Below are 24,820 nucleotides of genomic sequence, written 5' to 3' on the forward strand. Positions count from 1 at the left end.
AGTAATAACCACAGTAATAACTAAAAATAAAGTTTTTTATTAAAGATGTTTAATATTGTTTTGTCATTAGCACAGTGTATAGAAATTACATCAAATTATCTGTGCTCACAGTTAGTTCAATATTTAATGAGTAGTCTGTGGCAATACCCAGAATAAGCACAAGTGTCAAATGTCAAAATTGCGTGGTTGCTTTGATCAACTTTGATGACTGATGTAACAGTGCACAGTGAGCATAGCGGTATATTCATGCATGATGCACTTTATTCAAGTAATCGTTCTTATTACGGCGGGACATGCAAACATCTATAATATTAAGTGCAATATAATTACAAAATGTTTCTCAAACGTTGTCAGTGATGTGAATGTTCGTGCAATGGTTTCTTAAAGTTCTCTTTTGAAACACGCAGTTTCTCGGACTTATAATTAACATATATCAACAATGACTGGATCCACTTTACCCGAAAGGGTAGCCCAAATATATTACACCTATGGGCTCTTCTGCTCATCATATCCAATAACAGCGATATCATTGGCGCTTTCTATTGTTTTGTTATGCTGGTAAGTATTCTTGTATTCAATGCAGTGCATTCAGGAGAGGTCATTGCCATTCCTATTCAGTTCCAATAACTTTATTGTCAACATAACAATGAATGTAAGATTGTACGATGAATTGTCTGTAATAGAAAAATGGACTGACATACTATTGGGATTATGGATAGTGGTGTGATTAATTTTAGTAAATAATTCAAGCACTTTGTTGTAGGAAGATAGTCACTTTATTTATCTTCAAAAAGAGTATCGAAGGTATGTCTTAACAGTCTGAAGGATACGAGTGAACTACACACAAAGAGCTATATAACTCAACTGTTTTAGGGTCTATATAACACTCAAAATTATACCTTTATTTATGACCCTCTTCGAGTATTTCTTACCCGTACTTCTAGGAATCTATACAATAAATATTCACAAGGTTTAACATGTGTTACCAAGTGTTGAGTGTATACAGGACTCACAATAGGTTTACCAAATGTGCATGATAAGAAAAAAAGGTCGTTGCAATAAATCACACGTATAGTGTAAGAAACGTAATTGCTTTTTAAGAGAGAAACTTTTGTAAATGAAATCAATATTTCAACACGCCCCCTCAAAAGTTAATCTCTTTTCCAAGTTACAATTTTAATTGCAATTACATATTAATACATATACAATTATATTAATACATCATGATAACCAAAATTCTAAAGTTGAATACAATACTCTTAATACTGATCGACATACCTTCCGCTTACTCTTTGTCTGGGACGGTTGTTACTAACCGTATACATAGTGATCCGACATTTGTCTTCACGATAAGGGAAACCCAGGAAAACCTTATCAGATCATTAAAAATATATAAGTTTACATCAAGATACAACTTATTTACTAATCAATCTTCTGATGCCATTTTCGCTCTTAACTCCAGGAACCTCCCTGGTAGTGGCTTTGTCAGCATGTCTGCAATTTGAACACCTGTTGACATATGTTTAATAATTTTAGTATTATTTCTCATATTGATCCCAAAGGAATTAATATTTGATGTCAATATGTTTGGATCTAATAAGGCTTGTTGGATTGTTAGCTAGTACATCCATTTTACTATTCATATATTAAGATAGGTTCTTTAGTTTTCAGGTTTATACCTGCTGCTAATGTTTTTTTTTTTTCAACCATATTGCATTTAACAGCTTCATACAGAGCCATACATTCAGCTTCTGTAGAAGAACCTGCCTTATTGTACTCCAACATATTGTACATCAATCATACAACTAGAAGAAGTAACCCGTTGTACTTTTCTTTTTAAATACTAACTCGAATCAATTATCTTATCAATTTGTCTAATTAGAATCAAGTATCTTATCAATTTGTTCTTATATGTTTCCTTTACATATTTAATTTTAATCTACTTGTTTTTAAACATTACCGAGTTCTTGTTTATTTTCATTCACATGTCTGCTTATAGTTAAAGTCAGATCATTGTACATGAAATTAAATACATTAGATTTCCAATAAGAATTCGAAATGGAATACCGTCATTCTCATTGGATTCCATTGCCTCAAAATCTAAATTGAATTTTATGTAAGAAGATTTTGATCACCCATTGTACTAAGTTTATTTCATACGGTTTTAATATTTACTTATGTGCTTTGATCTAGTGTTACGACATTATTTTGTCTCGTGATTCTAAAGCTTAATAAGAATTTAACCTCCTTTTAAATCACCCATTTTAAATTAATTCATTAAATTCTGCATCGTTTTTCAACAATAGTCACTCACTATAATCACTAGATCGTCCACATTTAATTCAGTATAAATATTATTAGAGATATCTCATCTATTCAGTATGTACATGAATCGATCCTTAAAATCATTTGTAAAACCTTTTTCTAATAGTCTTTTCAAATATTTCAATCCAACATCTGGCAACTTTTTAAGCAATATGCTACCTAATGCTTTGTTTAATTTACAATCGGGGTTCACAAGTGTTTTCACTTTTCACACCCTCAAGTATTTTAATATACTGTACGATTAACTGACCACTTAAAATGCAGTTTAATCAATCTGGTAAACTAACAAGCCATGCTGCTGTTAAAAGACTTAAGTTCAAAATTGTTGCAACCGATATTTTTACTAATACCTCTAGCAACTAAACGGGCTTTACACTTTTATGGATTTCCGAACTCATCGTACTTTATAATATCCATTTTCATTATATACAATATTTGTACTACTTGGTTTTGATACTAAAGTCCAAGCTTTTTATTTACAAATAAAGAATATAGTTCATCATTAATTGCATTTTTCATTGTTTAGCATCATTCCTATTTTCAATTATCTCATGTGAATTAGGAGTAAATATACAATGTATTATGCGCACAGTAAATAATGAAACGGCTAATAATCATCTTCATTAGATGAAGTTTGGCTTTTAATATCTATCTGATATATCGGTTTCATTGTCAATACTAATTGTCTGTGTCATTAAATTTTAGGCACTGTATTGTTTGTATTTTCAATACTTCGATAGCCTTCTGCCTTATTATTTTATTGATGACTAGCTACTGAGTTTAACGCAAAGTTATTGACTACAGTTTTTCGTCTAGGTACTGAGTTTAACGTATAGCTGCTATTTACTTCCAGTTTTCACCAACTGAGCTTATCACATAGCTATTCATTCAGTTTTCACCAACTGAGCTTATCACATAGCTATTCATTCAGTTTTCACCAACTGAGCTTAACACATAGCTATTCATTTAGTTTTCACTAACTGAGCTTAACACATAGCTATTCATTCAGTTTTCACTAACTGAGCTTAACACATAGCTATTCATTCAGTTTTCACTAACTGAGCTTAACACATAGCTATTCATTCAGTTTTCACCAACTGAGATTAACATAATATAGCTATTCATTCAGTTTCAACCAACTGAGATTAACCCATATAGCTATTTTTAACTGAATATATAAGGTTGTCAACTGAGTTTAACGAATCGTTAGGGACTTCAGTATTTAAACCTGAATCAACCTCGTCTCCCTTTGCCTTTGATTTAAATTTACATCTCTTTCTACCACATATTTATTACTCTCCACTTTATACGCTCTATACCCATTTTACCTTTGATGACTTTTCATCAAATTTGTTTTACTGGTTTCAACATACGGCTGATTCGAAAACCTAAAGGTATTTTAAATATGGAGTTCGTGGCAATGTGAGATGATAACTGATACCTTTATCTACCTTTTTAAGTAGTAAGATAAATTCTCTTTAACATGATCAGTAAATAGGTTTACAATACATCAGATTTATTTCTCATAAAATATGTTACACTCTTATGAGTGAATTCATCATTAAACATTACAAAATAATGTTATTATTATTTATTCATTTCTTTTAATCATGAGAACCATAAACATCTGATTTCAACATTATTTTATTAAATGACATTTACACTTGTTTATTGTTTATACAAGCTTCACACAAACAGGTAATCTACCTTTTCATTTAATGTCATCTATTAGCTACTAGATAATTTAACTTTTTCAAACTTCTAATAGATAATTTAAAATTTATCTTTTCTTATTTGACCTCGTCACTGATGCTAATAGTTTTATTCGGAATTAGAATCTTTATTTTAATAATTAATAAAGTTTAACTTACCGAAAATTCCAGAATAGATATATTGTATTTCGGCTTACCAGTCATTGCCGTCTTACCATTCCACCTCACTGTCAGCTGTCTTACTAACTGCTAAAAGGATATTTCACTTCCTTCATTTGTTAACTGAAAATTTCCTGCCATAAATGCAAAGCTGTCTTCAATCACTGGCTCAGCTTGAATGGTTTGAATTGTCCTTTGTTTTTCTGTACTTGGTTTGGACTTAAAGCGTTTCGAGAAGTTACGACATTCATTTTTATAATGTCCTCTTTTTCCACAATTGTGACACTTAATGTGCCCTTTATAATTTATACCATTTTGTTTCGGCTTGACGATTCCACGACGTATTTTCGATGATTTTCTAAGCTCCTTATTATTTCGTTTTCTTTCATTAGTTTTCTGTTCAACATGTAGAACCATTTTACTTGTGTCAAGACTTTCATTAACAAGTTTAACTTCATGATCTAATAATCTTGTTTTCACGAAACTTAACGTGATGTTGTCTTCTGACAAAGTCTCGATGGCTGTTATAACACCATTGTAAGAAGGTGGTAAAGTAAGCAATAGTTGAGTCACTTTATCAACCTCTGAGATAGTCGCACCGGCTGATGCTAACTCCGATATCAAAGAATCGAACATCATAAAATGTTTACACAAATCTGTGTCTTCTTCCAACTTCAAATTAAATAATTTCTTCCGAGCTCCAATTTGTTTTGCTACACTTTTTCTTTCGAAGATATTGTTTAGTACATCAAAAATTTGTTTTGTCGACGATTCTGGTTTCACGTAACTTAAATACGAATCGGACAAATATTCAATTAACACATTCTTTGCGGTTGACTCCGATTTCTTCCACTTGCTGTCAGGATTCGCTGGTGCTGGTTTATCGATTACATGAATCACTTCAAGTTCATTTAAGAGACTGCGGATTCTGAACTTCCATATATTATAATTTTCACCGTTGAAAGGTTGGATGTTTCTTTTAGATTTTATAGTTTCCATATTGTTTATAAAATCTTTATCTTCACTCTGAATGTTTTACTTACGATACATTCACTAATTTTCAATTGCACTTTGAAATTTTAATTTTCTTCCTCTCAATAAAATTTGTATTTAAATTAATCAACAACGTAGCCTGGGCCCATAACCTATTGGGATTATGGATAGTGGTGTGATTAATTTTAGTAAATAATTCAAGCACTTTGTTGTAGGAAGATAGTCACTTTATTTATCTTCAAAAAGAGTATCGAAGGTATGTCTTAACAGTCTGAAGGATACGAGTGAACTACACACAAAGAGCTATATAACTCAACTGTTTTAGGGTCTATATAACACTCAAAATTATACCTTTATTTATGACCCTCTTCGAGTATTTCTTACCCGTACTTCTAGGAATCTATACAATAAATATTCACAAGGTTTAACATGTGTTACCAAGTGTTGAGTGTATACAGGACTCACAATAGGTTTACCAAATGTGCATGATAAGAAAAAAAAGGTCGTTGCAATAAATCACACGTATAGTGTAAGAAACGTAATTGCTTTTTAAGAGAGAAACTTTTGTAAATGAAATCAATATTTCAACACATACTATAATCGATTTGAATATTGTTACTGTATTATTCTTCTACTTTTCAGCTATCCTCTGCTTAATGTACCTCTACCTGGTAATATACCTACAGTTGTAAATGTGCCTTTTAGTGTAAATGATAAACATTTAGCAAATGTGGAATGTGCGACCAAACCATGTTTACATCCAAGTAAGTTCAAATAAGTTTATTTTCTTATGTATCATTGTTTTTGAACTATATGTAGAGCCATGATATACATTTTCGGCCCTGTACCTGTCAAAAATTATTGTTGTATTATTTTTAAAATCATAATGCAGCAAATTTTGTTTACATAACTAAAGAAAAGTATGAGTTCTGATCAATATTATTAGTTATTTCACATATGTTTATAGTTTTTTTTTAATTCTATAAAATAGTATAATCAAACTAATAATAATACAAGAATGTGTTGCATAGTCTATAAAATCATTTCTTAGTTGTGTTATACGGGCTCCATCTTAAGATGGATTTTATTAATTAATTGAGCAATGCCTTATCTAATTTTGTTTTTTAAAATATTTTTTATCTACTTTATTTTGTTTCAGAAAATTTTGTACATTTAGAATATTTACACAATGAAACTCAAAAACTTCCATATGTATGGGTTAAAGACAAGCCGCTTCTCTATATTCATCAAATTATAATGAGGATAGGTATATTTTTTTAAAATTATACATTCATTTATTTATATTTCTCTTGCTTATCAATCAGTTGCTTATAAATATGTACATGCACATAGAGGTAATAATCATTAGTTTATTTCTATTATTATTTTTAAATATGAACTACTTTGATGAAAATATTTATTTCTGAATAAAAGGAAAATAAATACCATGCAATTTTCAACAGAGACAAAAAAAACGTAGTGCTACTCAGAAAAGATTTAGTTTCTAATATTGAGAGATTTTTAATTCTTCAAATTAATTATTTTGTTTGTAGCTTTGAATTAATTTGTGTATTATAAACTACAAAAAATTTCCTCTTCATAATATTTATATTAAGATAACAATTGGTATAGAAGTAGACAAAAAGTGTGTATTAAATTTAAATTTTAACTTCACTATGTGCTGTACTCAAACAAAAATGTATACAACTCTTTGTTAAGAAGCTATTGCTATGTATAGGTCTATAGGGTCTATAGGATCTATCTTTGAATAGTTATTATATTGTATTTGGCTACTAGGTGTGTCACCATGGAACAATAATCTGAAAATGTGGGATGCGTTTCGTGCTCCCTTACAAGAAGTGTTTCGGTTGCTTGAGGCTGTAAGGAACCATGAAAATCCTGAAACGTAAGTCATTCTAACCTTAAAATGTTGTATTTATGCTACATGTGCGAATTTTTTTTCTAAATATAGTGTAAGAAGGACTTCTATTATAAAATGTATAGAAACAGTGTTAAAATTGTGTTTTGGTCTGTGTGAAATACATATTCGTTAGGTACTTGAATTTCCAATTTTTACAACAAATCCTTAGCTAATTTATTTTCCATTTTCTTCCTGAAACTGAAGCAAATTGCGATTGTTCAAAATTTTTTACTGCTATGCGATGGTGCAATTATTATACTATTTATGTGGATTGAATTGATTAGATATTCTCATATTGTTTTATATGTACCAATACCATGTGTGTAATTTTTCAAAATATATGAGCATCTATTAGACATATTAATTCAATATGTAAAGATTTCTTTGAAACTAATGAATCCAATCAATTGTCTATTGTTTATCTATAAATTACTCTTATCCAAGTCAATAGTAAATAAGACAATTTTACTAAATACATAATTACATAACAAACAATAACAATCACTTAAATCTTAATTCCAAATAAAAATTGATCTAGTATGTAGTTTGAAAAAGTAAAAAATATAGAATTGCTAGTTTAACAATAATTTATTTGCAGAAAGGACACACTTTTGCAGCATTGTTATCAGATAGAGGCAATCAAAAAGTCAAATAGCAAAGCGAGTGTGGACCGAGTGCTTCCGGAATATAGTTGCCTTTTGTTGTCACCGGCGAACTTGTGGCAGCAGAACCTGCAGTCGTTCTCTCTTGATGCAAATATTGTCAATACAGTTCATAATTACCAGGTGAAGTAATACTGTTATGTTTTGAGGTAATATTTTTCTGTAGCTATCTTTGCATGCTAGTGTATATTTAGATGAACTAATGATACAAATATTTGTTTATTATTGGGGTAAATATGTAGAGAATTGCACAAAGAAATCATAAACTAGATGAAAATTCAATACTCCTATAAAATATATTTTTAACGAGCCTTTCTTTTTGTAATTGAATTACGAGAATTAAAATTAAAATTTGCTATTTTTCTATTCAATTTTATGTAGTTTCTTGTATGTAAAAAAAGAAATTCAGTAAAAATAACTTTCTTTACATACACATATACATAATTTACAAGTATAAACTCACAACAGAACGTATTTCATGTATTAAAGTATAACGTATTTTGAAATACCCAAAAATCTCAATTTATATTATTTATCATACAAAAGCCATCTTGAACTGTAGAGTGTAGATAGTAGATACTTCTAAAAATAAAAAGTTTAAATGACCATTTTCCTCTGCTATAGATAATTGTTTCTCTTTATTATTTTCCTCAACATAAGAATGTGTCTCTACTTTCTACTTATTTAAATATTTGTTTTATTGGTGTTGTATTCATTAGATACCTATATGATGCTCTACATGATTTAGGTCATGTCAATGACAGTATAATTATAGTACACAGCACAGGTTATAAGTTCGTTTATTGTCCTTATATGTTAACAATTAACATTCTCGATTTATTTAAAATCCTGTTAAACTGAGACTGCACCTTTTTCAATAAAAATATTAAAAAATTATTACGCAAACATATAATTTAAAAGGTAAAGCAAAAAAAAAATCATTGGACCGATCATCTTTATGTATTAGTGCTATTTTTTTTCCTGTAAATGTATTTCAATGTCAAAACAAATCAATTATAAATTTTGTAAACGCTACTTAGCGTTGATTAAATTTCCATAACAAATTTTATTTATCTTCTGCTACTAAACCTGTTTACGTATCGAAATTATAAGGCGTTTATTTTCAAATAGCTTTATGAGACTTAAGTCATACAAATTGCTTCAAGTGCCTTGATATTGAATCAATTTTACACTCACGTGGTGCATGAAGACGCATTTATAGCAATGTGAAGTGCTGACATAGGATTCATACCCTATAACGTGTGAATTAAAACCCTAGCATGAGCTCTCAAAATTTTCAGTAGCAATCGATTTAATCAATCACCACCCTTAATAAATACCGTCTGTTTTTTTATAGAAAGATTTAGTAAAGTCAGAAATAGTTTCTATAATTTTTTAAATTGTGCTATAAACAATATTTCTAGCCTACATCAAGGAAAAACTGAACCTACTTTTTCTACTAAAAATTAATATTAAATAATGTATATATAATAGCTTGATGGTGCACTCATATTAATTAAGAGTTAATTAGATAAAATTATTCTAGTGCACACATTAATTTATGCTTTAAGAGAATAGAAAAATATGCCGAGTGTTATCAACGTGAATAATTATCCAATACATTAGAGCGCCGAAATAGAAAACCATACAATCTTATCGACTAATTTGTTTAGTCGAGAACATTAGGAGCCAATGTTCACTGTTATCTACTCGCAGATAGATCCACCATCACACCATCCACAAAAATTCATTTTAATACGGAAACTATTTTTCGCCTAAGAAAAAACTCCTTTATATCAAACGATTTTATTGCACGAGGTTGTAGTGCACACCCTTGGTTGCATGCATATAATTGGCAAAAATGATCGGCCATATTCACTTCTGAGAATATCAACCACAAGTGAATAACTAGCAACTAGTATTATTTTCCCAGGTCAATAAAAGATGTGAATTGATATTACATAAAAAAATATCACTATTGTGAAAACCGGGTCTCTAGTTTTTTTTACATTATCCTGATGATTCATTATTCGCTTAAAGATAAGTTGAATTTAATCAAGATAATGGAGATAAAAAAATATTCTCTGTTTATTTCCATTTAATTTGTCGTTATCCCAATAAAGGTTAGCCGAAAATTTGTAACCTAAAATATTTAGTAGATTTTCGTTGTAATTATCGTACCGTTATCATATTTTAGATGTCATTTAAGCATAAATAACTTTGTATTTAATTAATTACACATCGCCGCTTACTTATTTTATTATTATACACGACACGATTAAGCTGATTAGGTTTTTTGTAGATTTTATTTGTGAGTTCTCTCAACATAAGAAGTAAGAACATTCACTTGGATTGGGAAATTTCTATATGAAATTTATTCCTTTAAATTAAACAAAATACATAAAAACGTAAATTTATTTCTCAACAAGTAATGTAGTTAAAGGAATATGAGGTAATCATGTAGGTATCCAAGTCTCATTTTCCGCAAAATGAAATTAATAATCAGGTGTTTTTTTTCTAGACTATTCTAAAAGGCAAGTCTTCTATCTCAGAAATGGCATTCGGTATGCATCTTCGAGATACTGGCATAAAGCGATACCCGCTGAGGGCTCGCCCACGCGTTCTACAATATGCCGTTACAATATTTTATGAAAGTGCAGATCAAAGGTTTGTAGAGTAAAAAGGAATTCCTGAAATACACTATAAAATTGTAATTATTGTGTAACTATAATTGTATTAAGATTTCGGCTCGATTTGCATTCTTCGCTATGATTATTTATAACGAAAACAAATTAAACTTTACCAATATGCTTTACGCTTCAAGACAGGAAACTAACTTCACTTATCAATGCTTTTACATATTTATCAACAAATAATGTGTTCAAAAATCGTTCGATGTCAGTTGAATTATCAGTTATTATTGTATTGTTTATCTGTATTGTTATTATTATTCCAGATTCATTAATACTCTTACGAATAAGTTGAAAGATATGTATCCGTTGTATCAAGAAACACCGTACACACACGCGCAAGAAGCTACACTGATTTATTATCCAGGACAGTTTAACTACCACGAATTAGTCCCGTTACTCATATCACTTGTTGGAATATTTTTGTACGTTTATTTTTCTGTAAGAAAAATCGAATTCATCAAATCAAAATTAGGCTTAGCGGCGTGTTCCGTAGTCACTATTGCGGGCAGTTTATCGATGTCTATGGGAATATGCTTCTATTTCGGATTCTCTCTGAGCCTACAAGGTAAAGAGATTTTCCCCTATCTAGTCATAATCGTTGGCCTCGAGAATATTTTGGTGCTGACAAAAAGTGTGACGTCAACAGACTCAAGATTAGATGTTAAAATTCGTTTAGCTCAAGGTCTCAGCAAGGAGGGATGGTCAATTACAAAAAACTTACTCACAGAAATAACAATTTTAACAGTGAGCTTATTCACGTTCGTGCCTTTCATTCAAGAATTTTCAATTTACATGATCGTCAGTCTCATCTCGGATTATTTAGTGCAAATGATGTTTTTCGCTCCTATACTCGGTATAGACGTCAGTCGAATGGAATATTTGCCCGAGCAGAACAATAAGTTACATTTAAAAGAATATTTTAGTTCGAGCTACGCTTTAAATTGGCGATACAGTAATGGATACGACGATCATAGTTTGTCTCCTCAAAGAATGACAAAGTCGAAGTCGCATCCAAGATTAAATGGTTTGGCGCAAAATAGTCCTACAGATGTTGTTGCGAAAAGGAATTCTAGTCCCGGAACGCCGGACAACCGCGTTCCAAAACGGATTCGTTTAGTCAATATGTGGGCAAGAACGAGATTTTTCCAAAGAGCCTTCATGGTATGGATGCTCGTGTGGATATCAATGATTGTTTACAATTCTGGCATCGTAGAGTACTTCATAACAAATGTTGATAAAGATACATCTACAGAGAGAAACAAAAGCGCCGATAATGTAACACCTAGAACGAATCTGTACATGAACTATAACAATAGTGGTCGGCATCCATTGGTATTCTCGCCTCTGTTGGATGTCGTCGAGGGTGAGAAGAGTGTAGTCGATGAAAATGATACTATATATCTGAAACATTCCTCACATTCCCGACCGTGGTCTAGGTGAGTTTTAAATAATAATAATTTTAATTTAAAGATTAAGCTTAGGTTTTTATTTTTAGAATGTCCGAATCAACACATAGCCATAAATGTGCAAATTACATCAGAACCTGTACTGAAACTGTACTGAATCAACAAGTTAATATAATTTAAGTTCACAAATTTAAATAGTAATACATAATAGACATTGTTGAGCAACTCATATAGTTTTGTCTTAAAATGACCGAGTCTCAAAATAAAAGGCCAGAAAATTTTATATAATTGTATTTATGTTATTTTAATTTTCCTATCCTTCTAGGCTCACTCCCTACCACTGGTCGGCAATACTGTCCCAATATAACGAGACGCTAGCCGGTAAATACGTGGTTGTACTACCACCGCTACTTGTGAGTCACCGGGTGAGCCCAGAAGTGGCAGCGGGTGTGAGACACCCGGACGAACGGGACCCGCCACCGTTACGATGGCAAGCTTTGGCTGCTGCTTTAGACCCTATTGATATATTACCTGGTAAGTGTTTGGGGTATTTTTAATCTTATGCAGATGCTCTTCTCAACGAGACTCGCCGATAAAAACGTAGTAGTTTTACCACCGTTATGCTGCCAAGCGTTGGCTGCTGCTTTAGACCCTATCGATACCCCAGAACACTCACCGGGTAAAATTTACCCGGTGGGTGTTCTGGGGTATATTCTAGCCTAATAGAAGTTGGTCATAATATCTGTTTGTTGTTGGTATGCAGGTGTTGATTAGGAATAAAAATTATCATTTTCAAATTACTCTGTTTGCGAAATCTTATCAAAATTATAGAAAAACAATAAACAAATATTACAAAAATGTAGTTATGTGTATTAGCAGTTATCCATTAAAATTATATCACTTTACAGCAATAATTGAATTAATAATAATTATACGTGCGAACTTTATGTATGATTATAATATTTTCTGTATATAAAAAAAAATAGTTTGGAAAATCCAAAAGTGCACGCCTCATAATTTTTTTTTAATAATTATTTATTAATTATTATTTTTGTTTATTTAATAACAATTAAACCACATCGAATAAGACCCTGAAAAATGAAAGGGTTCTATTCCTGAGCATACTCAAGCGTAAGAGAAAAAAAAAGACTCGATTAGTAAAGTATTTCGGTCGCTATCGTGTTAACAAGAAAATCCTCCGCACATACAGACACACGGACGTCCAAGACAGAACTTTTTTAAACTGTTTTTTAACTAGTTTAAATAACAAAAATGACATCAAAAATATCATGAATGTTAAAAATAGTGTTTTTTCTTAATATGTGTGTGTATGTATTATCTTACAAGTGCAATGTATGATACATAAAGACATTTTAAGTTTGAAAAATCAGATGTTTTGCGCGAAGTCACAGTAGTACCCACCTCAACGCTTCGCTTATGAGGCGTGCAATAGTAATTTATTATTATTCCTCTTAAATATTTCACCCCTAAATTATTAGGATGATTAGGATTTAAATGTCACACAGCCTATATATTCTGAGAGCTTCATGAAACACTATAGTTCTTAGTATTAGATCTATTGCACGATGCTATAATATAAACGCGCTTCTAGACTAGATTTAAAATAAAAGATTTTATTCAATATTGCATTCGTTGTAAGCTGTCGCTCTGGATGCACGCGTGTTTTGCAGGAGCGTTATAGTTAAGATCAAGGAATAGTAATATTTTTTTGGTATGACAATTTGTTATAAATATTTTGTATTTATATATTATTTGGTTAAAAATAATTCCCGTTTAAAAAAAACTATGTTTGTTTAGTGGGTATTTAATTATTTTTAAACAAATTCTCTCTTATTTTTCTGTTTTTTTTTAGAATTTGATTTGATCGAGGGCAAAGGGCAACAACAATGGGGTAAAGGATCCGAGATACCTATCTATCCGACAACACCTATGGAAATTCTATTATTGACGATACTCTGCTCAATTAGTATAGCTGTTATTGCATATATGATGGTTGTACTTTACAGGTAAGTTGTTTTTATATGAGCTACGTTATACAGATGGTATTTAGTGTTACTTTAACTTTCAGTTAATTTTTTATAGTTCCAAATCTATAAATATCCTAAAATGTTGGTTAAATGGTAAATGCAATTGAATTAAATTAGGTATATTACCTTCAAAATAAGTGTTTTTAATTTTTATAGTATGTAAGTACTTAAATATTTACAGTAATATGTGAAAAATAGAATTAATAGAATCACACAATAATAACTGCAACATAGATAACATCGCAGTATGAATAGGAGTTATCAGTGTCCTTGTCTATTTGCATTGAAAAAAAGAAAAATACATAGGTGCTTATAACTAGCTTTATGTTTAGGTGTATCTGCTCCCGACACTACGCAGAATGGCGCGCCTCTTGGAGCGAAGACGACGAATACAGAAAAATAATTGCGAAACAACCTGCAGTACAAGTATTTAATTCTTTATTATTATTCATTTTACCTTCCTTAATTAATTTGTTACAAGATAGTTTCCATTTCTCCTTTAAACACTTCAATTGTTGCGTAAACAGTTTTATTTGCATTCATAGTGTAATTGACATTGAAAAATAATAATAAATATAAGTAATTGTAATTATAATACAATAAGATTTCTAGCTCATTTCCATAATATTATTGTTTATTATTTTGTGTGTAATAATTGTTTTAAATAACGAGTGGAGTAATTCTTTATAAATATAATTACATTATAAGATTTAAAATGTTTACAAAAAAAATAAAAATCTTATAGGTATGTAAAAAATGTTCTCATAAAAATAATTTAGCTTTTTGTTCAATTTGAGACATTTGATTTGTGATTTTTTAAAGTGAAACTTTTATTACATCGTATCAAACTTTTTGGTCTGTGTAGCGCATGTCGCGTGACGGTCGAACCGTACGATAATTATCGTACAAATACGATAATTTTGTGCCTAAGTTTCACTTTTACCGTGGTTTCATAAAACCACACAACATTTTTTTTCTTTTTTTATTTAATTTTCCCGCCTTTTCCAGTTGGTCATGGAAGCGGTGCCCTTAGTAGTAGCGGGTCACAGTCAAGAGGTGGAATGTCTAGTCACAGATGGAGAAAAAATTGTGAGCTCGTGCCTACAGGGCAACATTAAAGTGTGGGACTCGCTCAATGGTGAAATTATAACCAATATTGATCGTAGTGCGTGAGTATTTGTTTTTATATGTGAGTTTTTATATTATTAAATACTTAGAAAATGGTTTTGTATGTGTTTATTACGCGAAAGTAAATGGTGTGAAATTCTGCTTATATTTCTATTGCATATCAATAAGCACTGTAATCTCTTACCAAGTTTATTATAATTAACAATACAAGAAATAAAAAATAAGTAGTTATAATTAATAATTACAATTAAACTTAATATTCCAGTTATATTACATTCGTCATTGAAAATAAGCAATTATATTTATCAGTTGTCTAATTTCCATAGTACATGCATGTTTTAATGTTGATTGGCTCATTTATGATGATTGTATTTTTATCCTTACCAGCTATTTCAAATTAGAAATGGAAATGTACGATAAAGCAAATAACAAGAGGAATGTGGAAAATACTGAATTCCATCCTGTTATACAAGGTAAAGTTAGATTTTGGTTTATCTTATATTATTTTACGTATATTATTGAGTACTTTAAACAGTTATTTATGTATTTTTTTCCTATAATTTCAGAATCACACGACATAGACATTATACAAAGGCCTGAGGTGTGTATTTCTTTATCTCTTTAAATTTAATTATTATTATCAATTTATTTGTTTTAATAACTTATTTTATTTCTTTATAGGTACGATTACGAAGAGGTGTTTTGAATAATCACCTGAGTCGTTTACAATTTCAGTCAAATAAACGAAATCCATCGCTGTGTCTCCCAGTCGCTGAAAATACCAAATATAATTTTGCTAAGACATATAGGTAAGGAATTTCATTATTTCAGTAATATCTTATTGTAAAAAGTACATACTTATCATATAATACTATTCATATTATTACAAAATTGTAGCCTTGCAATGGGGCAATTATTGTTCAATACCCCTTGCTCTTCATCTTTCCTTTAAGTATAATTAATGTAGTATGAATGATAGCTATTTCAAGTGAAGAAATTGTATAATTCAGATTTTTTTATGATATAATAATGTTACACTTAATTTTATTCTGTTCACAGAGATCTGTACTTTTCGGACGAGCACGACATGTACGAGACAAAAGAAAATCTGGACATTAATAAATATAGTGCTAATAGGGAGTTCTGTGGTAATAACATTAAAGACAAAGTGATCGACGAAAGTACTTATGTGAATAGTGATAAAGTGTTAAAAAATACGCATGAGTTAAGGAAAAGTGATAGTGAAGATGCTGTGACCAATTTGAATTGGAGGTCGAAACCTATGAAGGAGTCGCCGGTGTGGTGTATGGACTATTGCAATGATCTTATCATATTGGGCTGTGCGGATGGAAGGTTGGAGTTTTGGGATGCGACGTCTGGTAAATTAAAGGTAATTGATATATTGTTTACTAGATTTTACTAGTTTTCCGCCCGCGGCTTCGCCCGCGCAGTCAAAGAATATCCCGCATAGTTCCGGGATAAGAAGTAGCCTATGTCCTTTCTCGGGTATCAAAATATCTCCATTCCAAATTTCATGAAAATTGGTTCAGTAGTTTAGGCGTGATTGAGTAACAGACAGACAGACAGAGTTACTTTCTTCGCATTTATAATATCAGTATGGATGTGAAATATAATAGATATTTGAAACGTAAATACCTTTCAACAAATGGTATACACTTCAATTTTCTGTTGGTTTGTCGACCCTTATCTGCTCATCTTATGATGTATTAATATGCAGATTTGTTATATTTTAAACAATAAAAAATATCTAGAGAGCGGTGAATGTGCAATGGATGTGTGTTGTGTTGTCACACGACACTGTATTGGAATATATACACCTTGATATTATGCGGGGAGATATTTCTTATTAATAAATAGATACAATTTGTCGCAGTGCGTATCGTGGTATATGGAGAAGCGTCCCAGTGGAACGGGGGTCACTCACGTAAAAATAATGGATGGTCACGTGACTATTACGTGGTCACTATTTTAATACGTTACGTGATCACTATTTTAATACGTATCATTCCTCTATAGAGGAGGGGGGGACCTAAAACACAATAAAACACTTCTTACGTATAGAAATATGTGACCCCATATCGGAGGGGGGAGCTTAAACATCCATAAATACACTACTTATAGCTTTTGTATTTCACAGTGTGAGTGTGTTTACACATTTCCATGGTGGTGTATTGAGAAACATCCCAGCGGGGGTGACTCACGTCAAAGTGTTGGGTGGGGGGCGACGGATATGCCTCGCTGTATATTAATATGTATCATCCCTCTGTAGGGAGACCTGAAAGACAATTAGACAGACACTTTACGTAGAGTAGTAGTAATATGTGACCCGAAACAGTTGAGGGGAGCTTAAACCCCAAAATAAATAAATAAATAAATAAACAAAATACACCTAAAGACTTTGTTTTCCACAGTGTGTATTTTGGTGCATGGAGAAGCGTCCCAGTGGCACGGGGGTGACTCATGTCAAAGTGTTGGGCGGTGGGCGACGGATATGCGTCGCCTTATTGACTGGTCATGTGACGCTCTTCAGGTTGGATGCGTACAATGCGACGTCTGGCGCGCACGTCGATTGGCGGTTTAGTACTGCGCATCGGAGGAGTGAGTTATGATTAATTTGTATTTTAGTTTTTTTTTATATTGATATAAAAACTTATAAAAAAAAAGACGGGTGGAATTCCGGTAGTGCCGGCAGAAGTGAAATCTTGATTATTAACGTTGAGCATGTTTGATATTTTAAAATGGTATCCGTCTTACGCTTTTTCGATCAGGTCACGTGTCCTGACGCGAGTTTAAGATTTTATACCCATTACAGAAAAAGTGCTCAACGCCGCTAAAGAAGTTTTCACTTCAAAAATTTGAAAGCTTTTACGATGCTGTCAGGTTTTTCTAGGTTTTGGTTTAATGTAGTAATGATGTTTTGATGACAAATTTTGAATTACTTTTAATTTATCGTTTAGTTTGAACTTTGCTGGCGATACTCTATAAAAATTGATAAAAGTTACGTTTATTTCGCCCAAATATTAACGAAATTTTTTTTATGTGTAGATAATTTTAATAACTTTATTACAGCACACAAGAGGACGGGGTCAGCGGATTCATTAAAATATGGGATGGAAGATCAAATGGCGCGGGGCAGGATGAGCTTTTCGTATGAAGCAGAAAATAGTGACGGTGAAGGTTAGTAATAATTAATAATAAGGGCGTAGGGATGTGACGACCCCATCGCCCACGGTTGGAATATCTATTGTCTACGTGACAATAGATATTCCACCCGTGCAATCAGTCAACCCGCAGGACACCTTGTGGCGGGGTGTCGGGGAGTAGCGACCCCGCGGGAACCGAGTGCTCCCGGGGGAGGCCCCTGTCTTCATCTCCGGCTCGCCTTCACCGGCCGGTCGGAGTGAAGCCTGACGAGGACAGGACCCCCACCTCTGGCTTGCCTTAACCGGCCGGCCAGAGTGGAGTCGCGAGAGCTTTTAGCTCGAAGGGTGGATGCGAAGCGTAAGTGGCGAGTGGGCACGTGATGCTGGACCCTCAGGGAGCGCGTGATCGTAGTTTAAAGTCCAGGGACGCCTCTCCACCCTTAGCTGCTCACAATATGTTGCCCCCTTGTCGCACTATTGCAGCGACTTATTTCGGGGGCCCATACAGTGAGAGGGCGAGTCACCACCTGCCAACAATTTTTTGCTATATCTTAGTAGAAAGGCAGGTGCCATAGTCTTCCATAGTCCTTAATTCCGGTCCATTAACATCCCATTCCATAGCCCAGTTTATTTTATTCCCTTATCTTGCAATAGTCCTACATCGGCCGCGGACTGCCTAGGGCTGTATCTCTATAGTGCAGTCATGGGCAGGCTGCGGCTGGTGTCCCACAACACATTAAAATTCTCGAAAGGGCCTCTGCGTGTTGGATCCGTGTCCCCACGTAAGCCTTCCAAAGATCCGGGTACCGTCCTTCTGGTGGTACCCGAGTATTATGGAACAGAGAAACATAATAATAATAATAATAACCCCCCCAGGGGACCACCTTGTCGTGGTGGGGGGGCTTACAGGAAGGCTTGTCCCTGGATATAATCTGACCAAGAACATCATGGTTATAACCCCAATGCAAAGAAGCATAGTATGGTGAAACGATACAGCTACACAACATCCCAGCTTTTACCCTTCCTAAACCAACGGTCCCAAAACAACATTATACAAACAAAAACATTTTCTGAATATTTATAAAAATGATGAATACAAGAAGTTCTAAAAAATGGCCCCAAGTTCCCGGCGGCCCTAGTTTTAGTTCCGGTACAGACGGTAGCCGGCCTAGGACTGGGACCAGGGGTGCGAAGAATCTCCGGGTGGCGTCGATTTCCCGTCAAACGACTTCAGCTATGAATATGGACACCGAAGAAGCAAGCGATACTAGTATTACATCAACCCGTAGTCTTTTTGAATCACCAAGATCGTCACTGCACTCGTATGAATGCCTATCAAACTGCTCATCACCCACATCTACCTCTTCTCAAATTACCTGTGATGTTGAACAAGAGGCTAATAGCCATCAGCTTGCTCCCATCATAGGCAAAAACCAACGTACGCGTCAAAAATGGAATATGGAAATGTATAAATTCATTTGGCGTACATACCTACTAATTACTCAATTAGAAACGAAAAAACGTTATATGACTGAACTACATCTTCAGTTTAAAGCAAAATATAATCATATACAGGTCACTAAACAAAAAATAGGTGAAATTAAAAGGGCTATTATACGAGACAAACTACTAGAGGATGATACACTCCGCGATATAAGAGAGGAAGTAAAAAATATATTAAAATCAGATTCTCAAATACCCAACACTACACAAATTACACACATCAATAGAATAGATAATAATATACACATAATAGAATCTTCATCATGTTTAAACGAACCTACCACAAACCGACGAACATGGACGGAAGAAATGAATAAATTTATATATCGTAACTACTTAATTATCACTAAACTAGATACGTCTAGACAAGGATATCTTGAACCTTTGCATAACCAATTCCTTCAAAAATTTCCAGATATGAATGTTTCAAGGCAAAGATTAGGCGATCAATATAGAGCTATAATTAGAAATAAACTACTTCCAACAACTGTTCTCAATGAGATTAAAGCAGAAGTTACAGCAAATCTAAATTCCCTCACTCAAGATTTGATAATCCCCAATACTACCTTGCAGCCTGGTCGTCGAATGAGATGGACTACAGAACATAATGAAGCAATAATGAGATCTTATTTTAGAGTAACTAATCTTGAAACCAATCTAACAATGTACAGAACAACCATGTATCGTGAATTCATTAAAACGTTCCCCCATTTAGCTGAACATGTGACTGAGCAAAGAGTAGCAGACCAAAGACGACTCATAATTAACAATAAAGGTAGATATATTACAGAGAAAAGGTTAAACGAAATTAAACAAGAAGTAAACAAGGAGTTGCAATCTCAACAAAGACGTTCTAATAAATCAATAGCTCAAAATCAAACAGAAATGGTTCACGAATACACCTTATCATCTAACATCGAAACACAAACACCAGATACAGAACAAGACTTAACACAATCAAACAATATAGAAACATTCAGCCATTCTGAACCTGAAACAAACCATAATCTGAATACTAATATTAATGCACAAATAAATTTAACAGATCAACAGGATGAAGTAACAATAACAGACCATGACCAATGCTCTGATATAAATAATACTTTCAATACAGCATTAAAATACTTCCTTCAACTAGAACCCACTAAAAGACAGTATATCCCCAAACAGAAAACGTCAAAAAAATTAGCTTCTATTGTTAACTATATAAACACAAAAATATTACCAATACATATAAAATCCGACACTACATACGATACATTTCAGACGATCTTGTATAGTGCAGCATGGACGGCTGCAAAATTAAATGGGAGTAAAATAACTATCCCTTCTGGTACACAAACACGTAATTCTTACTCACACCGTAAGCCTAAATGGCAAATCAGACTTGAAAAGAAAATAGAAGACTTAAGAGCAAAAATTGGGAGACTTACGCAATATATTAGAGGACATAGAAATACCAAGCTGAGTAACCACGTACACAATATTTTAGCTTATTATAAGATACATACGACTCATGAAGATCCTAACACAGAGTTAAATCAGTTTTTAGATACTCTCAAACAGAAATTGGCGGTGGCTTGTAGCCGACTAAAACGATATAAAACTTGTTCACAACGCAAGAATCAAAATAATCAGTTCAACAATAACGAAAAACAATTTTACCGAACACTTAAAGCAACAACAACTAACCAAGGTCAACAAGCTACAGACATACACATGCAAACACATATAGATGAATTTCATCAATTTTGGTCCAAAATTTGGGAATCTCCTACACTACATAATACAGAAGCTGAATGGATAGAAACAGAAACAAATAATATCAATGCGGAACCGATGTCATTTGAATCTATAACTTTAGAAACATTCAATAGTGTTATAAATAAACTTCATAATTGGAAAACATCTGGTAGTGATAATATTCACAATTATTGGTATAAGAAATTCACCCATATTCACCCGTACCTACATTCTTACATAAACAATTTTATTACTAATCCAGAAACTATACCTAAATATGTAACTGAAGGAATCACATTTCTGATTCCAAAAGATCCAAATGATCTAAGAGATCCTGCTAAATATAGACCAATTACGTGCTTACAAACTATTTATAAAATCATTACAGCTTGCTTATCACAAGTTATTTATAAGTTCATAGAGAGAAATAATTTACTCACGGAAGAACAAAAAGGTTGCCGAAAATTTAGTCGCGGCTGTAAGGAACAACTAATTATTGATTCTGTAATTTTGAGACGGGCGCAGCAGAAAAAACAAAATCTTTTTAGTATGTATATTGATTACCAAAAAGCTTACGACTCCGTGCCTCATTCTTGGTTACTAGAAGTACTTAAAATATATAAAATCCATCCAACAATAATTTCATTTTTAGAATCCACTATAACAAAATGGACAACACGATTACGACTAAATACATCTGCTTCTACAATAGAGACTGATACCATAAAAATTCAACGAGGAATATTTCAAGGAGACACATTAAGTCCTTTGTGGTTTTGCCTCGCTCTCAACCCATTATCGAATCTCCTAAATAACGAAGATGCTGGATACCCTGCTATATACATAAATACTGACCAACAGACTGACATACAAATAGAACAAAAACACAATATTAATCATTTAATGTATATGGACGACATCAAACTGTATGCTTCAACACAAGAAGAATTAGACCAGCTGGCTGAAGTTACTGAACGTTTCTCAAATGATATCGGAATGAAGTTTGGAATTGATAAATGTAGGATTAACTCAATACGCGCAGGACAATATTATGGACATCAATACGAACTACAAAATGGACAACTAATAGAACCTTTAAAAGAAAACGAGATGTATAAATACCTAGGATATCATCAGGCGAGACAAATACCCCAGAAAGAGATTAAAGACCAACTGAAACAACAATTCAAACATAGATTAAATTCAATTCTAAAGACAAATTTAAATTCAAAAAATACCATAAAAGCAATCAATACGTATGCGATCCCTGTGCTCACTTATTCATTTGGAATAATAAACTGGCCAAAAACACAACTTAAATCTCTACAGCGACTTATTAACACAACAATGACTTATAATAGGAAACATCACCCACGATCTTGCATACAGAGACTTACTTTACCAAGATACGAAGGCGGAAGAGGACTTATAGACATTATCAACTTGCACAATAAACAGATAACAGGCCTCAGATCATACTTTCATCATAAAATAAATTCATCTAATCTGCATAAAGCAATAATCAAGAACGATGTAAAATTAACTCCACTGAACCTCAATAGTCAACTCACTCAAACTAACGAAGTACAAGTGAACAAAGCTACAAAACATAGTGACTGGTCTCGTAAACCTCTTCACGGAAGACACTACCACGATCTGAACCTACAGCATGTTGACAAACTAGCGTCAAACGAATGGCTCAGAAGAGGAGAACTCTTCCCAGAGACGGAGGGGTTTATGATAGCTATCCAAGATCAAGTGATAGAAACACGCAACTACCGAAAGCATATAATGAAAATACCAACTACACAAGATATTTGCCGAAAATGCCACAACTCCACAGAAACCATCCAGCATATCACAGGTGCATGCAGTGCAATAGTTCAAACAGATTATAAGCATCGACATGACCAGATTGCAAATATAATACACCAAAAACTCGCTATAAAACACAACCTTATAGACAAAACACCAGTGCCATATTACAAATATATCCCCGAGACAATTTTAGAAAACTGTAATCACAAACTTTATTTTGATAGAGCCATACTTACAGACAGAACAGTACATTATAATAGACCGGATATCACCCTGATTGACAAAGTAGATAAAATAGCATACCTAATAGACATAGCCATCCCTAACACACACAACATCCAATCAACTATATCACACAAAATTAATAAATATCTAGAGCTAAAAGATGAGATTACACGTATGTGGAATCTTCGTAAAGTCTCAATCATCCCCATAGTCCTATCTACGACTGGAATAGTACCAACTCAACTTCATCAAGCCGTAAAATCACTCGATCTTCCAAAAGCTTTATTCATTTTACTACAAAAAGCCGTCATATTAAACACTTGCAGGATAACGAGAAAATTTCTACAAACGGACCAATTAAGTACACCGATACCATAACACATATAGTAGACGAAAATGATGCTCACTTGGCCTAGGCCCGTGAACACCATTAACCCCGGCGACAATTGGAGCCGAGATCTTTAAACAGAAAGATAAACAAAATAATAATAATAATCATTTATTTCAGATTCATCCTAAGATTACATCCATATAGTGTTAGTACAATTGCGAGCTTACATACTAGTGTTAGTAATAAAGAATGTTTTTTTTTTTTTTTTAACCTAAAATAAACATAAAGTGGCAGGTCCGGGTGGACTTCCCGATGATGGCGGTAAATCACTAAACGACTGCGTGCAGCCGTATCCAGCGCGCCAGCATCGGAGAGTCCCACCGGTCCGCCAGCGCGCGCAGGATGGAGTTGGGACTGTCGCGCGTGCGGCGCATGATAGATGCGCACCGTTTACGCATGATGGCCGCAAAGCCGTCTGTGTCAGCCGCCGCGAACATCGCGGAGGCGCTGCAGTGGCGCGGCAGCCCCATCAGCACCCGGAACGCGTTATTGTATTGAACGCGCAGATCGCTGTATGTCCGCTGTGTATAGTTAACCCACAGGCTGCAGGTGTAAAAGGACTGACAGTACGCTTTAAAAAGTGCAACTTTGACAGTCCCCGTGCACCGTGAAAACCTGCGGGCCAACATGTTGCATCGGACAGACAGCGCTCTGCGCTCCCTTTCAATGTCCACACTATCCTTAAGGTCTTCGGTGACCCAGTGGCCCAAATACTTAAATTGCTCGACTTTGTTTAGAGCTGTACCACTCAGAGTGAAATTCGGAACAAATGTGTATCGCTTGTTGTCCGGCCTGAAAATCATTATTTCACTCTTTTTCGCGTTGTATTTGAGCCCATGAGCCACTGCGTAGGATTCACAAATTTTTAAGAGCTTTCGTAAGGCACCAATCGACGGGCTCAGCAGCACCATATCGTCTGCGTAGCTGAT

General features: G+C 33.4%; 1 protein-coding gene across 1 annotated transcript in view; it reads left to right on the top strand.

Moving 5' to 3' along the window:
- Positions 1–206: 206 nt before the first annotated feature.
- Positions 207–24,820, top strand: part of SCAP (SREBP cleavage activating protein) — a 34,954-nt gene continuing 10,340 nt past the window's right edge. The window contains exons 1-17 of the mRNA XM_090104330.1: positions 207–558; positions 5,832–5,953; positions 6,349–6,456; positions 6,987–7,095; positions 7,709–7,895; positions 10,294–10,439; positions 10,729–11,901; positions 12,197–12,405; positions 13,745–13,898; positions 14,252–14,345; positions 14,928–15,088; positions 15,435–15,520; positions 15,614–15,648; positions 15,729–15,856; positions 16,107–16,437; positions 17,480–17,666; positions 18,138–18,245. Of these exons, the coding sequence (XP_089960456.1) occupies positions 440–558; positions 5,832–5,953; positions 6,349–6,456; positions 6,987–7,095; positions 7,709–7,895; positions 10,294–10,439; positions 10,729–11,901; positions 12,197–12,405; positions 13,745–13,898; positions 14,252–14,345; positions 14,928–15,088; positions 15,435–15,520; positions 15,614–15,648; positions 15,729–15,856; positions 16,107–16,437; positions 17,480–17,666; positions 18,138–18,245 (3,457 nt within the window). The 5' untranslated portion in view covers positions 207–439. The remainder of the gene's footprint in view (positions 559–5,831; positions 5,954–6,348; positions 6,457–6,986; positions 7,096–7,708; positions 7,896–10,293; positions 10,440–10,728; positions 11,902–12,196; positions 12,406–13,744; positions 13,899–14,251; positions 14,346–14,927; positions 15,089–15,434; positions 15,521–15,613; positions 15,649–15,728; positions 15,857–16,106; positions 16,438–17,479; positions 17,667–18,137; positions 18,246–24,820) is intronic.

The sequence above is a fragment of the Colias eurytheme genome, chromosome 1 (assembly GCF_061535395.1).
Source record: "Colias eurytheme isolate Ceu_HAF_F1 chromosome 1, ilColEury1 Martin Lab GWU primary, whole genome shotgun sequence".
NCBI classification, from domain to species: Eukaryota; Metazoa; Arthropoda; class Insecta; order Lepidoptera; family Pieridae; genus Colias; species Colias eurytheme.